Source organism: Bemisia tabaci, chromosome 9 (genome assembly GCF_918797505.1).
Source record: "Bemisia tabaci chromosome 9, PGI_BMITA_v3".
NCBI classification, from domain to species: domain Eukaryota; kingdom Metazoa; phylum Arthropoda; class Insecta; order Hemiptera; family Aleyrodidae; genus Bemisia; species Bemisia tabaci.
Genome location: NC_092801.1, coordinates 13,708,150 through 13,725,489, shown reverse-complemented (window position 1 = coordinate 13,725,489; position 17,340 = coordinate 13,708,150). Strand labels below are relative to the sequence as shown.

General features: G+C 36.3%; 1 protein-coding gene across 1 annotated transcript in view; it reads right to left on the bottom strand.

Annotated features, from left to right (window-relative positions):
* Positions 1-396: 396 nt before the first annotated feature.
* Nagk (N-acetylglucosamine kinase) overlaps positions 397-17,340 on the bottom strand; it is a 43,826-nt gene continuing 26,882 nt past the window's right edge. The window contains exons 4-8 of the mRNA XM_019053168.2: positions 11,985-12,126; positions 10,597-10,707; positions 8,309-8,438; positions 7,610-7,784; positions 397-4,079 (exon numbers count right to left, since the gene is read on the bottom strand). Coding sequence (XP_018908713.1) covers positions 3,819-4,079; positions 7,610-7,784; positions 8,309-8,438; positions 10,597-10,707; positions 11,985-12,126 — 819 coding nt within the window. The 3' untranslated portion in view covers positions 397-3,818. The remainder of the gene's footprint in view (positions 4,080-7,609; positions 7,785-8,308; positions 8,439-10,596; positions 10,708-11,984; positions 12,127-17,340) is intronic.

The following is a 17,340-nucleotide window of genomic DNA, read 5'->3' as shown; positions in this document are numbered from 1 at the left end:
GAGATATCAACCTCTAGTCTTGTATCTACTATTGGCATCATGTATCTACTAATATCAAAAAACTATCCAGCATGCAACTTGTATTATAGCCATGTATGTACATGTCTCATGTGCCAAGAGTGAGATTAAAAATAAAAGAAAAAAAAACTAACCATAGGTTTTGTTTGAAATTTTCAATGGGTTTTTATGTCTCTTTCAGCAACATACACCGATAATTTTAACGAGTTATTTGGGCTGGTTTTCTTTTAAAAAATGAAACATAATCAAGGATTTTGAAATATTGCTGCGGAGATATCTTTTTTTTTAAAGATGATTGTGTTTCCTGGTATCGACAGATCACAACTGACTTTTTGTGAATAACTTGAGATTACTTAACAAAAAAAACTAAAGCAGAACTGATAAAATAAATAACACTTTTTATTTTCCTCTCACAGGGATAACAAATAAAATACATAAAACATACAATAACAACACATTTGATGGCAAAGATACAACGGAAAGGAAGTTTTACCATCCAACCCTTTAGAACTTGTGAAAAAAAATTTAACAATCATGAATTCTGAGGAGGTTGGCTAAACATTTTCTGAAACCGGCTTTTCTTCTTATTTTGTGATTTTCAATTTTCATTCTGCAACTATAAAATGAGAGAGTGGCTGAACAGAATTTTGTAAGTGTAAAAAAGGGTTGGGGTTAAAATTTGTTCGAAAAAACTTTGTTACGAACAGTTTTTTAAATGGAGCTTTTCCCACATCTATATGCCAACTAATGGAGCAATTACAGAATATGGAGCTATCACCAATAAGCAAAAATTACCTCGAGTTTACAGTAGAAACCTATTAAATTGGAATTTTGTTTCTTTGAGAAATAACATTCATAAAATAAAATAATAAAATACAAACATGTCAGGATATTCAAATGTTTCATGACTTGGTCTAAAAATAAGTTTAAGGTAAATGAGAATTCTAAGCGAATACTAGGAAACATTGCTGAAGTTTGCTCTTTAAAATACGTACGGAAAAAGATTTTCTATTCATCAAATTGTTTCAATACAAAAATGCGCTCTTGGATGTTTGTACACCAGTTTTGAAACATTAACATAATTTCATGGCTAAAAATAACAAGTAAAAAAAGTGATTGATTCAATTAGAGCTCAGCTAACTTTCACTTTTGTAGAGTTTTGAGACGGTATATTCCTATGGTTGTAAGACTCAAGAACTTACCAACTTAAATCGAAAAATTCAATAAGGCAAGAGCATACAGTTAAAACCACATTTTCTCTCAAAAGATTCTTACCTTCTTTTTATTACATTTCTCTTTCTCAAATTTGGTGAGTAAGCTCTTAAATCTTGTAATTATAGAAACACAAGGCAAAAATTTGATAAAAGCGAGAGCAGAAAACAAAAATCTAATCAAAGCAATACACAATGTTCACTTAACAGGCTCAATAACCACTTTAACTTTAAAGTAAGACAAAAAGCGCCATGATCTTCATATCGATCTTCTGAAGTACATTTTCTGCTCAAGAATTAATTTTTATCTAAACTAGACTGTGATGCTTGTAAAAAATGAGCTACATGTTTACTAATAATTCAAGAAATTTTCAATTGAACCGTTAATGTATTTACAAAGAGGCCCCAGCGCTGAAAACTCTTTGATAATAGCCTTCTTTAGTTGTCATGATTTCCAGGGCTTGTAAGTTTTAGATGCTTGAACTCTTCCATGAAGAAAAAAAAAGGACAAAAAACGGTTCATTGTTCACAAAGTTTTATCGGGTAGAGTCTTGAGAAGAAGATTTCACACAAGTAAATCAATCCCCTCGTTGCAAATTATGAGAAATTGAATATGACTTACAGTGAAACAAATAAAAGATATAATCCCGGGGCACTTACTGAAATTTATACCCTGCAGCCTCGGGAGAAATGCAAGTATGCTCGAAAATAAGATAGGATCATTTTGGTAACCATTTCTTTGAGTCAAATAAAAAAACATGAATTGGATTGAATGAGCCAAAGGCATCTGTCCTCGAGAGTTTTTCAAAAAGCGTACCTACTATAGCAATGCATACTACAGGTAGTTTTGAAAAACACATATGGAGCAAAGGTCGTCTCAAAGAACATATGTGCCAAAGCAATGTATTGGACTATTTCGATGATGAAACTGCAGGAATGCATACCTCGATTTGCCGCATTTCATACATCTTGTCATACTTTATTTTCCACATGGAAAACCACTAAACATCATTCCTTGAAAATTTCGGGGAGTTGTCTTCTCTGTGAGAAGATTGTTGTGAGAAAATTTCAAGCCATGATGGTTCGGTCTTCCTTTGCAAAATCAAATAGGAGTGGAGATTTTGAAACACCGCGACCAGGGTACACATTTCTGCAGTTTCACCATCGAATTGAAGTTTTTTCAGGATCTCTCTGAAGACAGATTTGTCCTGGTTGATGATTCTCGACTGGGATTTTCAATCCGTATTATGAAGTCGATTAGTTCATTACGTCAATTTTTATTCGAAAAATTGGCAGAAAATTAGGTATTCTTAGACTAAAAGAAATAACAAAACTAATGATGGTAAAATGACTACTGTTCGTGACCCATTACTCAGTCAGTTTAATTGAGACTTTGAAATGTTTCTTCAGTCATGCTCAATCAGATGGTATGTACCTAATTTGTGAGCATGCAAGCATTTCCTACAAGGCTAGGAAATACTCATTACAATCATGGGAAAAATCATCAGTAACAACACGAGAGAGAATGACCAAAAAGTGATATGTACGGTTCCATCTCATTATCGTTGGCACAAAACTACAAGAATTCGATAAAGTAGGGCATGAAGGAAAACTTCACGTTTTTAGCAGAATTCACAGAACTTAAGAAAAATTTGAAGGAACTTACGACTGCATAGTTTTTTGTTAATAAATTATAAAGACTATATGGCAGTTATGGCACCAGATGTTGATAAACTTCTGATAGATTGTTCAAAGACAAGTGAAAATATATGATAGACATTGAGGAAATTTGGGCTGAATACTGAGCAACAACCGCATTTGGTAGGCTTAGAGTCTACGCCAAATAAGTTTATGCAGTTTTAGACTAAGACAGAAGATTCGCCGTCTTGATTCTTGTATTTACTTTCAATGCTTTCATTCTTTTGTCACAGTCTAAAAATGCATAAACTTATTTTCATTGGATTCTGGTATTCCTCGCAGGTAGAAAACTTCATACACTTCATATCTCTCGAGATTTTGTATGGATAAAATTTCACTTTAACCTTGGTCCTTTTGAGCTTTTAAGAACTTAAAACTAAAAATCAAAATTTTTTTCAGAAAATATTTTTTTGCCAAATTGGAGTCTTTGTGCTGGTTTCAAATAATCTTTCATTTTTTTCGAGTTTTATTTTTAAATAAAAAATTTAACTGTGATACATACACAAATCCTTCTGCCATTGAAATTATTATTAAAAAATAATTGATGATGTACTTGCTGCAACTTAAACTTTTTAAGGTTATGCAGTTTGACTAAAAGCTTTGATCATTTGGTAAAGAAGTGTTAGAAGTTTGAAATATCTTTTCTTATAAAAATAATTTAAATTTTGTTCAATGAGGGGTAACTCCCTCAGCATTAAACTCAACACAAGTTCCTGAAAAAGTACGAGATAAATGCAAATACCTGAAAATTACTGATGGCGCTAAAAGCACTTTAAAAATGAATCACAATTTATTATAAAGGCAAAAATGCCACCATCACAAATTACTTTAATTAAGGACATACTTGGCTTGCAAAATCAAGCTTGCTACCTGGGCTAAGCCCCTGAAAACTTAGTTCGGGCGTTTATAGTGGAAGAAGACTTCATAGTTTTGTGTGTAGTCCCGAGGTAAGTTGAAATTAATAGCTTTAGCAGCCAAGTAAGTTGCTCCAATCGACACGCTGACAGTTAATTTAAGTAAAGACAGTTCTTCAACTTTAAATCGGTCGATTTTGGCGAGCTGCTCAACAAAACCGTCTTTCAGTAAGTTCCAACTCTTCCAAACAGATCCTACACACACAATTGGCAGTCCACCCTCTGCTTTCAGAAGTTCCTGAAAAAATACATCGAAAAATTTTAGGCTTAAGAAACAAAAATCCAATTCATACGAGAATAAATAGGAGAAAAATGGTGGTAAATGAGCTTATTTAGTAATTTTTATGAAGCAATGCCATGATTATCTAAAGATTTGAGGCAAGGGCTGTGTTAGATATTGACATACCTGGTAAAAAGGACGACGGACCGGTCTTATGGGAAAAGTGGGCCCGGTTAAATCGGCTGGCGTTTTGATATGTTGTAGGTCTTCACCTACTGATCAAAAGTGTCAATGGGCATTTCTCTCTATCTCGAAGTTTTACCCCTCATTTTGGGGGTCAAAGTTGCCAATTCGGCGTATAATTGGCAGTTTTTACACCCGGGTTTATTGGTCGCCTATGAGATTCTTTGATGGTTTCTTGAGTCTTTTGTATCCTCTGAATAGGCTAGAGACCATCCGAACTCAAAAACTGACAATTTTGCCTTATGGGGAAGGGGGGGGGGGGTGTTCACGCCACCGATTTCAGAGTCGGCGAGCCGCATTAAACCGATTCTTTCGCCATGTTTTGGAGAATTTTTTATGCAAATGATTGCGACTGCATCTTGAAAGGTCGACTAAGATGCAGCTCAGAATATACCCCCGGGCGGTAGGGAGGGGGGGGGGGGGTGCGACCGAACTCGAGCAGCGTAACTGGCTTGCGCGGGTCGGGTCAAACCGATGCTTCTATTATGTTTTAGAGAACTTTTTTGCAAATGACTCAGGCTGCTTCTTGAAAGGTCTACTAAGATGTAGCTCAAAATATACCTCCCCTCCCCCCCCCCCTCCCGGGGGGAAGGCGAAAACTGGGCCGAAAAGCCGACCGAACTCGGGCAGCGAAACTAGCTCTCGCGAGTTGCATCAAACCGATGATTTTGTCATGTTTTGGAGTGTTTTTTCTATCCCAATGAAACAGACTGCATTTCGAAGTGTCGACTGAGATGGAGCAAGGAATATGCTGAATGAGAAAGGAGGCTTCTCAATCCGCACCCTCCCTTGGAATAGGATCTCTCAGCATAGGTCAGTGTGGCACTGACACTAGTATAGTGGCATTTTTTACCACCACCATCACTCATACATAATTCCGAGGGTCGTTTAAGCTGACACGCATTTCCGACTGAGCCCAATATTTCTATGAGCGAAAGCTAATGGTGCAGATGATTCCTACGGCTGAGACTATATAACGTCGGTTGATTTCAGAAATATCTCATCTAGGTGATTTTTTAAATGAAATCGCACATTATTATCGAGCATTAAACAGTTTTGTAGAATGTCAAGAAAGGCAAGGAAGAAAGCAAAGCATTCGCAAAAAGGCAATATATGCAATGCAATCAGTTCTGAAGGTATTTGACGAGTTCTGGGTTTTTCATTCTTTCTACTGGAGCTCCATAAGTAATGTATCAAATCCTGGAAGCTCTCAGTGCAGAAAGTGAGGCGAGCTCGCTGAGATTTTTTTACGTAATCAGAAAATCTAAGAAAAAAACAAGGTCATGTACTTCTTCTTTTTAATTTTCTTTCTTTTCAAAAGCAAATAACCCCTCCCCTCGTCGAGATTCTGAAATGCATCAGGATATGCTGAAAATTGAATGATGCGTTAAATGGTATGAAGTTTTAATCGTCCTAGCCACGTTAAAAAGTGTCACTTTACTACTTTGATGCAACTCGCGAGAGTTGCATCAAACCGATCAACTCAATCTCATCAACCAATCGACTCATCAACCGATCAACAATCAAGCTCGGGCAACTTTCGCTGCCCGTGTTCGGTCGGCTTTTCGGCCCAATTTTCGCCTCCCCCCGGGAGGGGGTGGAGGGGAGGTATATTTTGAGCTGCATCTTAGTAGACCTTTCAAGAAGCAGCCTGAGTCATTTGCAAAAAAGTTCTCTAAAACATAATAGAAGCATCGGTTTGACCCGACCCGCGCAAGCCAGTTACGCTGCTCGAGTTCGGTCGCACCCCCCCCCCTCCCTACCGCCCGGGGGTATATTCTGAGCTGCATCTTAGTCGACCTTTCAAGATGCAGTCGCAATCATTTGCATAAAAAATTCTCCAAAACATGGCGAAAGAATCGGTTTAATGCGGCTCGCCGACTCTGAAATCGGTGGCGTGAACACCCCCCCCCCCCCTTCCCCATAAGGCAAAATTGTCAGTTTTTGAGTTCGGATGGTCTCTAGCCTATTCAGAGGATACAAAAGACTCAAGAAACCATCAAAGAATCTCATAGGCGACCAATAAACCCGGGTGTAAAAACTGCCAATTATACGCCGAATTGGCAACTTTGACCCCCAAAATGAGGGGTAAAACTTCGAGATAGAGAGAAATGCCCATTGACACTTTTGATCAGTAGGTGAAGACCTACAACATATCAAAACGCCAGCCGATTTAACCGGGCCCACTTTTCCCATAAGACCGGTCCGTCGTCCTTTAAAAATTTTTAATAAATTTACAAGAAATCTTTAAAAAAAACTTTTAAAAAACAAACTTAAAGGCACTCACTTGCATAAAATTGTAATTTTGAAATGGACACCTCTGAAACGCGTCCGTTTCAAAATTACAATTTTATGCAAGTAAGTTTGTTTTTTTAAGATTTCTTGTAAATTTGTACGAATTTAACGACTTGTGTAGTGGTTTAAACTCCTGTATAACATGCTCTCATCAACTTCATACCTATCTAATATTTGCACCTTTCTTGATTTTTATGATTTTGAAAGCGATAAATTAACAATAGAAAAACATCATAACTAGACTTGTTTTTTGTTTCCTTAAAAAAATTACAACGAATGTTTAATAGATTGATTTTCAACCCCAGAGAATGATCATTATTAGCATTATTTTGAATTGTTCTAAGTTACTGATTTTTGCATGATTTAGCCAAAATTAATTAATGGATTAAGGTGAATCCAGGGTTCGATTAGGGATAATTCAAGATAAGAGATAGCGCCACCAGTCACCACTGAGAATTTCACTTTCCTTCAACGATTACTGAAATAATATTGTTCAAATTACAAAAAGCAGATCCACAAGATATAGATTATTTTTTGCTTGATTTTTTGAGCCAAAAATATTGGCAATTAGAATTACAAGCGCAGAGAAAGTACGGCTGAAACTTCCAGCTCAGCCACGGCGGCCGAGCGCGCAACCGAATCCCTCATGTTCTGTCTCTCTCTCTCCCATTGCCGCAATGAGAATTACTTGCTGTCGTAGTTACAACTTTAATTTTGGAAATTTTGGGAAGATTTTTTTACTGAGTGTTCCTCAAGTATGTTGCTATATCCCCTGGATCCCCAATCTTGAATAAGTATTACGGTTTTTATTATTCTCACAAATATATACGGCTATTCTGAGCAGCGCGACGTGGTGGCCAAATCGCGAAGTTCCAAGCCTGGATTCACCTTAAGAGGAAAGTTTCCTTAGGATTGTTTACTTTTCAACTAACAAATGTAATTCTTGGAGATCCGCGGATACAAAAAGAAAACCCGGCTCTTACTTTTAATGAATAATGAAAAAGTAATACCTCGCTTGCTCCTTCCGCGACTGATTGAATAAATCGCGCTAGATCACGCCCTGCTTGATGGAATAACCATTTACATAGAGGATCTCCTTCATTTGCACCTTGAGAAATAACTCTACAGAAACTTGCAATTCGAGCCTTGCAATAATTTTCATAAAAAATTGGTAGAAATTCAAACCTGAAAGCATAAAAAAAACTGTAAGGTTGGAAAAGCAGAACTATAAATGATTGAATTTCAATTTGTATACAATTTTTTTTTTTTTTTTTTTTTTTAACTGACACATCTTCCAACTTCAAGCTAAACAAGAAAGTAATTATGAGATATCTTAATCGTTCAAAAATGAGTAAGTAAATGCAGGGGAGAAATTGCATCAGAAAACTTAGAACGAAATTTTGTTTCAGAGTTTGAAACTTTTTTAAAGGCTCTCTTAGATTTTGCTTTATCAATTAACGTTAGAACATCAAATTGATGGGACTTGATTATCATCAATGGCACAGGCCATTTTTGAACCATCTAGCAAACTGGGTCTCTAATGATCTATCAGGAACTAGAAATTCTAAATTCATAAATTAGTTTTACGTGAGGTATGAATCTGTACAAGAACATTCCTTCAAAATAATCAGAAGGATGCATTTTCGAAGGAGGGTGAATTTTTGACTTGAGTTAGATTCAACTGTTTGGGTTAAAAAATATATACTTACACACTTTCTGCATTGAAATATGATTTAGCAGCTGACCAAATGTAGTCTGTACTGTATCCCATAGGGGGTGTTTTAAAATTATCCAGATCATCAAAACAAATTTTAATAGCTTGGTGTGATATCCAGTATGCTGCGGAAAAAGAGAGAGAAAACCTTGTAATTTTAGTTGGCAGAATATGCATATATAAAAGGCTACAAATTATTTATGGGAGGATTTTAGTCAAAATTTATATGAAGTGTGTAAAATGGACCAGAGTTACATAGAAAATACTCTCGCTAAATCTACAGTCAAGTAAATTAAAGTAGTACACAATTTTTCTTTGACTCGAGAGGCTTTAGAGCTGCACTAGATTTAAACAATTCGGCTTAGTCGTATTTTTTCACAGTAGTTCTTATGGAGTTAAGGGGCCGAAGAAAATTTCAACTAAGCTGATTTTCGTCCTAAGCTTAGTTTCACAAGCTTTAATGGTACTATTTTTGGCTGATCAATTAAGTCCCTACCTGCATAGGGAAACTAAAAGCACATACATTGTTCGAAAAATGAGCCTGAGGCAGTGCTGCCGTGCATAGAAAGAACGCCGTATGATGAACGTTGCCAAAGTTCCTATGATAAAAAGTTCATTTTGGAGAAAAGTTAAAAAAAATTTCCTTGAAATTTTCGAATATTGTAGATTAAATTGCATTCAAAATTATCTGGAAAATTGGAGTAAAAATTTTCACTACCTTCTTGGAAAATTTGTGTTTTATCGAAGGCGATTTGGTAACGTCTGAAGGTTCAAACCAGGTTCTTCCCTGGCATGGCAGACTAGCTCTTTTTTGCATACCGCAGTCCAATTGAGGGGCTTAAAGGACAAGGCGCATGGATGCAGTTTTTGAAAAAAAATGAGATGCTAATAATTTCGACTAAAACTGGTCTTGAAAATTCTATAATTTTGAGAATTTACCAAAATTTTAATGCCAATTTTCACTCATGATCTTTTTTTAACCATAAATTTGGCATCAATTTTACTTTAAAAAACCAAAGAGGGTTTTCCAACTTGTATAATTTGACAATTTTTTTTACAATTTTTTTAAAGTCAAAATTTGACAGTCAATGCCACTAGAGATCTCCTTTTGAGAGTTTACAACAAGATCACAACAAATACGACCTTGAAATAAAAGAAAGAGAGAAATCAGATGAAAAAAAAATAAGCATGAGAAAAGAGGAAGAGAGGGAGAAACCTCTCCTAATTATGAACATAATTGTTGAGGACAAATAAAGCTCATTAAGTGCTCGGCTCTGATCCAAAACAGAACTGAGGTCGGCTTCCTAAAGTTTTTTTTGAAGAAAGATACGGATAAGACGAAAAGCAACACTGCCATTGCATTGTTTTTACTTGACACAATGATCCTCTGATACTGAAGGGCTTCATAAAAATAAATTGATACAAAACGCCTGATCAGTAACAAAAGAACCTGAACCACCGCTTCCCATAGCTCAATCAATTCTATTTAAGTTTTTGAGCCAGAGATTTACGCTTTGACTAGATATTTGCATGTTTAAAAAACCAAATCTATAGATGACTTGTTTCAATTTGATAAGCTTCTGTACCACAAATATGCTGGACTCACAAAACTGTGCACAGAAATTATTCATTTAAATTTCATCCATTGATGAATTATACCATGAATAACTGCAGCACCAAAAAAAAAGGGGGGGAGGTAGAGACAGTGAAACCATTATTCACTCTTTAAAAAAAAAAAAAAACCTATGATTTGGATAGATTTAAGGTAAACATTCCCAGGTACATTGCAATGTTCCAAAATCTCATCTGCTATTTGATATTTGAAGAGAAATCACCACCATCCCCATTTGAAAATTGTTGTGATTTTTCTTGCTCATAGGAAAGCTATTTCCACAAAATTTTAGGCAAAAATGTTGGTTAATTTCCTTCTCAAAAATTGAAATAGGAGATGAAATTTTGAAACACTGAATTGTAGATGAGACTGTTTTGGTTAACTCTAACAATCAGTGGTATGCTTTTGGTGAAGCACTCCGAAATTAGGAACTACAATTTCTGGCTCATCCATAAAAACACTTATGTGCATAAAAGTACTGATGGTACATCCATTGTTTCTAAATTGAACCAGAAGTTGTAGTTCCTCATTGCAAAATGTAGTCCAATTATTCTTCTTAGAACCCTATAGACATTGAGACTGGACGTACATAACCGGAGATACTACGAAGAAGTTCCTGAGTATTATCAAAACCAAAGAAGGAACTTTATCAAATAGTTCAATCCACTCACCACTGCCTTCATCTCCAAGTAGACTACCCCAGCCTCCACATCGGACTTCAGAGCCATCAGGGTTTACAAGTAATGTGTTTGAACCGGTGCCAGAGATTATCACACCTCCTCCTGTGAAAATCAAAACACAAAATCGAAATGATAATTACTTCACAATTTTCACTGGTAGACACATTTCTTTGTATAATCATTTGGATAGCATATAGCAGAGGGGAACCTATGTGATTTAGTGTTGTAAGAATCGGGCAACTTCATCTTAACCACAGAAAATACCTAGAATAGCAAACAGTTCATATTTTTTAATTAAAATTTGCACTCCTATTTTGTTTTTTTCGAGGGGAACAACTTGAAATGATTACTTGAAATTTATACAGAATGTTCTTCAGACAGAGAAGAAAAATCACGGCAAGTTTCGGGAGTTGACGCTGAGTAGTTTTCCATTTAATGAATAAACACCTTGTTAAACATGTTGTGTTAACATGAATAAACACCACATGTTTTTTATGTATGTTAGGAAATCTGCAACGTTGCAGACCGAGATATGTGGTTTGTGAGTTTCATCATTGATATGTTTAGTTTTTTTAGTGCAAAGAGGAAGCTCCACAATTTTGAAAATACATTAATTGCATTGGTTCCCTTATACTAAATGCAATCCGTTCCATCCTAAAGAATAACTTAAAAATAAATTTAAAAAAAGTGAAAACATTAAAGAGCTTAGGTCATAATGCCAAGTAATTCTTTGAGAAGTAATCAAGACAATGCCTTAAATAAAGGGATTTCAATGCACATAAAGAACACTCACGAAGGTTTAAAGGTAGGTACCTCTTAAAAATCCAGTCTTACAGATACTTCAAATTTTCAAAATGAAAATCTAAGATGGTAAAAATCCATGCACTTCTAAATTTTACACCTAACTGCTTCTGCCATTCAATCATTAATTTCCTCTTAATACTCCATTTCCTACTAAAACTTAAAGTTTCGCTAAATTAATTTTCTGAGATATTTGTAACAGCGGAGCCAAAAAAGGGTGCTTTAAGTAGCATTACGTACCATTAAGTACCAAGTTGGTAATTAAGGTATTTGTAAAATTAGGCTACTTCCTAAATCATCACTTTCATTGCAAGATATATAACCAAAATATTCTGGACTTGATTACTAGATTCATTTTAGAATTTTCCTGAAAGTTAAGTAAAGAGGAAAATAGAGAATTTGTTAAAATAAGCGTCAGGTAAAATATCTGTACCATTTGTTGAGAAATAAAAAAAAATAGTTAATCATCTTTCTACAAGGAAATTTTAAATTTAACAATTCCAACTTAAATTGCTTATGAATCCTCTCCCTCAATTTCTGTCTGAAAGTAATGTGGAAGACGAAAATAATTACGTTACCATTTTTATGAGCAACAGCGATTGGCCCAACAGTATCACTACAAACGTAGTATTCTTCAGATAAGTCAGGATATTTCTCCCGCAGTTTCACTGCAAACTTTTTGTTAGCTTCATCGTGTTCACAACCACTTAAACTTAAACCCTACAAAAATTAAAAAAACCATTATTACATTTTTGAAAAACATAAGAATATGATAAAAGGGTATTTAAACTGAAGTTGAAAAACTTTTCATACGTCTAATTTTATAGAGCCATGGCTGGATCCCTGCAAAATTTATTGAGATTTTTTCATAATCTTTTGGCACAAGCAAGTTGCCTCCCTTTTGTTTTTTTGCAAGCTGTTAAAATTTTAACGGCTCTTACTTGATTTTTCTATTATGTTTTAATGACTTTGAATGGTTAGTTACTTCTACCTTTTGATAGTAGTTTGGTTGCATTACTCAAGATAGTACATACTATCGACGAATTTAGTTTTGCGCAGAGTCTCTGGTGACTATTTAGCGACGGCGCGGCGCGGCGCGGCGCGTTGCCTGATAACGCTCTCATGAAGACGCACGCGTTCCTCTGTGAGTGCGTAGTCACTAACACAGACGCACATGAAACACACACAGACATTTTCACTCATTCACCGTGAGAATTTACGTTTTTGGCTCTTTGGAATGTAAACAAAGATTCGTAATGACGTATCGCGCATCGAATCCAATTCTCACTTGCCTCTACTTGTTCTTGTGACTAGAGCAAGGAAAAAAGGACCTTATTCCAAATCGGTCATTTTCAACCTTTCAAGCCTGATCTTCGAAATATTTTCAAAGTTGATAGAGGATTACCTCCCGAGTCTAAAACAATGACGATTTTTTAAATCGGGCAATCAAGGGGGAGGTGGAGGGGGGGGGGAGTCAAAGTAAAAAATGTAAACTCGCATATCTCGCTAATGGTTTGTTGTAAAGAGATGAGCTTGGTCTCAAAATGTAGAGAAAACCACCAGCTTTCAGGCAATGTTTAAAAAATTGGTCAATTTTGAAAATTTCATCCATTGCTGCCGCCTTGCCGTATCTCAAATTTTCTTATTTTCAGCTGAGACATTGAAGGAATCGCACAATAAGTAATCAAAATATTTTCTGATGAAAGTAGACCTTTTAAGCTTTAAAACAAGCACAAGTTCATCCTCGGGAAACAAGTTGGAGGAGAGATATGATTTTTCAAAGTGGATGCGGTACACTTGGACCTAATTTGTTCCGAGTCCCAAGATCACCAATGCCCCCAAATTGCGATTACGAATTGCAAGGTTATGCATTTTTACACCCCATTAGCTCATTTCCGAAGAAAATTATTAAAAAAGAACAATATCGAGACACATGAATGTTACAGGACTAGCCTCAGCTGACGCTCGCTGCATCAACCTTAAAAAATCGTGACTCTTTTTCAAATCATTTCTCTAGGATGGACTTAAATTTAAAAAGCTCAAATAGTAGGCTTTTATTAGCAATTACTCTTTTTTTCTCTTATTTCTACCCAGAGAAGCGTTGAAGATAAACATAGATTTTTTTATGATCGAAAACTTTGATTATCCTGTATCCATTGCATATTAATCATTTATCCTGATATTGTCATTTTTGACGAATGATTTTGTCTAGGTGTGACATATAAAGGTACCGCCCCAGCTAAAAATTGAAAATTTGAACTACGGCAACGTGACAGGAATGGATGACATTTTCAAAATGACCCAATTTTGTCACCATTGTCTGAAAGCTTGTGGTTTTCTCTAAATTTTGAGACTAAGATCATCTCTTTACGACAAACCGTTCACGAGATATGCGACTTTGAACATTTATCTTTGCCCCCCCCCCCTTCCCCGCTATCCGTAATTGCTTGATTTCAAAAATCGTCAGTATTTTGAACTTGGAAAGTGATTCTCTATCGACCCTGAAAGTATTTCGAAGATCAGAGCGAGATTGGAAATGACCGCTTTTAAATAAGGCTTTTTGATGACCGTTTTATCACCCATTCTCCTCCATTTTAATGAAAGAATCCCGAATGAAATGTTCCTGCAATTCTGCGGGAAGTTAATATCGTAATATCATTGACAGATTATTAATTTTACCTTTGCCCCGCATTAAAAAAAAATATCCAGCAAAATTGATGATACTCAGAAACAGCTAGTAATTGCCAGTAGAGGGAGTATAATAGTTAGCAAATTGGAGTAGAAATATAGTGTCATTCAGTCCAGTAGATCAACTTTTCACCCATCTCTCCTCCCAAAATGGCTGATGGGTGAATGTTTCCATTTAATTCATTGTTTTTCCCACTTGTCAGCAAAGCGGAGTAGCAAACTTGGAATCGATGTCTCTCAGTTGCAAGGTTTCAAAATGTTCAGTCTTATTTAATTTTTTCCCTCGGGTGGAAAAAAAGTATGTTGGATCCAAAGTCCAGACTCTTATAGATTGGACAAGAAAAATACTCTTGATTCATAAAATAGTATTACAAAATGACATGTAGGTCCCCCGTTCAAATAGTTTACACCTTTGCGATGCCATGACGAAGTTTTTACTCCTCGCAGATCGGAAATGAGACAAAAATTCAATGATTACAATACATTCAAAATTAGGCGTTGAAAATAAATTTTCCCAAATATTTTGTAGCTATTGCTAGAATAAGTAGACCGTTTCCGAATCGTAAAAAATGAAACGCAGATGGACTCAAAGCTGTCTGTCTTGCATAACTTAGGAGTGCAAATGAGATTTCTCCTTTTTCATCCTCTGACCAAACGTCAGGAAGTTTATGGGTAATCCCAATGCAATTAAGCGCTGAGTTCAATTAGGACTACAGGTAGTTTCTCTCCAACACTTTTAGGAAAACCAAAGTTTTCCTTAAACAAGGGCTGTTTCGAAGAACCAGGCCCGGACAGACCCTAAGGCCGACCTGCCACTACTGTCAAATACGCTCCCACGGCGCGCCGAGTATGCGCCCCTGTGACGCATAGCAAAATAAGAGGAGAACAAAAATTATGATGAAACCTTAAATTTAACTCAAATCAAATTTAAAAAAATATGAGGTATCTAAATGCGATACAACTATTTGTGCTAGATGGATGTCCATTGTCCTTATTGCACATGAAAAATTAAAAGCGCGATGGCGTGAGTCGTGAGGCGTGAATTCGCAATGCTCTGCTCTATGCTGTTAGTCATATCCAAGAGAAAAGTTAAATAGCGAGACCGAATTACGTTTTTCCTACCTTCGGCTGTGTTGCTCACGTAGCCTTTGAAGCACCACGACAAATGAGACAAACGAAATCAACACAATATGGAAATGGAGCAAGGGAGAGGATGGGCGTTGACGACGGCGCAGAGATACGACTATTCATGCTTGATGAATGTCCGTGTTGCATCTGCAAAATTGAAGGCGCAATGACCCGGGGCGTGAACTCGCAACACTCCGCTATATGCTGCCAAATCGGTGTCGCTGAGATTCGGGAGAAAAGTTAAAACAGAGGCCCAAATAGGTCTCTCTATGTCTTCGGCTGTGTTGATACTCGATTTTTTTTTCAGGTCCATGTCCGATTCTTTTTTGGAATGATTTGCAGACCAACATCTAAAGCTCGCGTGAACCGGCCCCGTCCAATCTGCAGGGCAGGTTTTGTTAGTAAGGCTCGAGTCAATTTGACCCGGCTTCAGCATTTAAGGGTTGATGAAAATATCATTAAAATGACTGCACCTCCCTCGCAAATAGTCAGGATTCAACATTGGATCCAAACGAGGCCATTCAGTCTGTGAATTTCAATAAAATTTGGTTATGCAGTCGCAGAAAATTAGGCTCCAATTGTTCCGTCACGTCTGAAAACATTCTTATTTCCAACAAAATGATTGCTGAATGGGACTTCCTGCTATAGATATCTGATGCATTTAATTGATTTGTTCCTATCTCTCTTTTTTTACTTGCCTTACTGGACACCTTAACCTTTGCTAGTTTCAGCACTCTTTTTTCCCTCTCTCTCTCCTTCAAAATTTCACTTTGCACTCACTAGATTGCATGTTTCATTTTCCGATCGAGGAGGCTAATAAGATCTTTCCAGCTGACATGTTTCTTGGGTTCATCATTTTCAGACTTTTAGTGTTTAAAATCAGTATTTTAGGTCATCAGCTCTGCCTCAGTTTCTCTAGAAATAAGGGAGGTTGGATGCGTCTAGAAATAACGGAGCTTCGGTGCGTCTAGTAGCATGTGATTTGTTCTCTTTTTTTTTCGTTATACACAAGTCTGTTAGTTACTTTAACACGTTCAATTTTAAAAATGTTCTCTGTGCTATCAATCACCTTTGATCCTGAAAATAGCGTGAAATTGTGATGATTTGCCAAACTTTTCTGGATCCCCCACCGCGTAAGGGGGGTGCATCCCCTCGGGAAATATCATACTACATCTCCCTTAACCGGCCAAGGGTCTACGCTCTTAGATGTGAGCCAGTCCGTACATGCGAAGAACGTTTAATTTTAATAGGAAACTGGTGTTTGATAGAGATGAATAAGGTCATTTTTGGATCTAGTAACTAAAAATACAAAAGGATACATGTATTTCATGAAAATTATTTGATCTAGGTTCTTCATGGAGGAACTTCCTTTAACTATGTTTGCTGCTAAATCAGAGAATGGCCGTATTTTTTTTTATACCATTGACCAATATTTTCGAAATCCGAATTTTTATACACATGCGTATTTTGGCATCTGAATAAGGTGGTTTTTTTTTTTTTTTTTTTGTGTGTTCCAAACTCGATCTTTCGGAAAATTAGTGGGTTGTGGAAAAAACAATAGTCGATTCGGGGTCAGAAACAAAAAAAGATATAGTAGCAAAATTAGCTATCTGAATAAAATGATTTTTTGTCCTTCAGGACTCAAAACAACGGATCAGTTTTATATAGGATTCGTGGGTGGATAATGCCATTTTGACCGGAAAACCTCGTTATCAGAAAAAGGGAGGCATATTTTTTGGACATGCGATATGCGATACTTGTCTGGCAAGTGTCCATGTAACTTTGGCTCCAAAATTCAAGAATAACTTCGGTTTATCTCAATCATGCATTAATTTCCAGAAAATCTTTTCCTAGGAAAATTCATTTTTAAATAATCCCAATTCGCCTGGAAAATGGCAGAGACAGGGACAAACGGAAGTCATACTTGGACCCAGGGCTAAATATTACATGAGAATTCGCTATATTAAAGCATTAACTTTTTTTTCGGTGCATACTTGTGTAATCTTTCATATTCAGCAGCGGACCAGTTTTGCGTCATTTTCAAACTTCCTGCGCGAGAAAGTATATCCTGAATTAAGGAGTTCTTTGGAACAAGGGCGTGTGTTCAAAAAAGTAGTT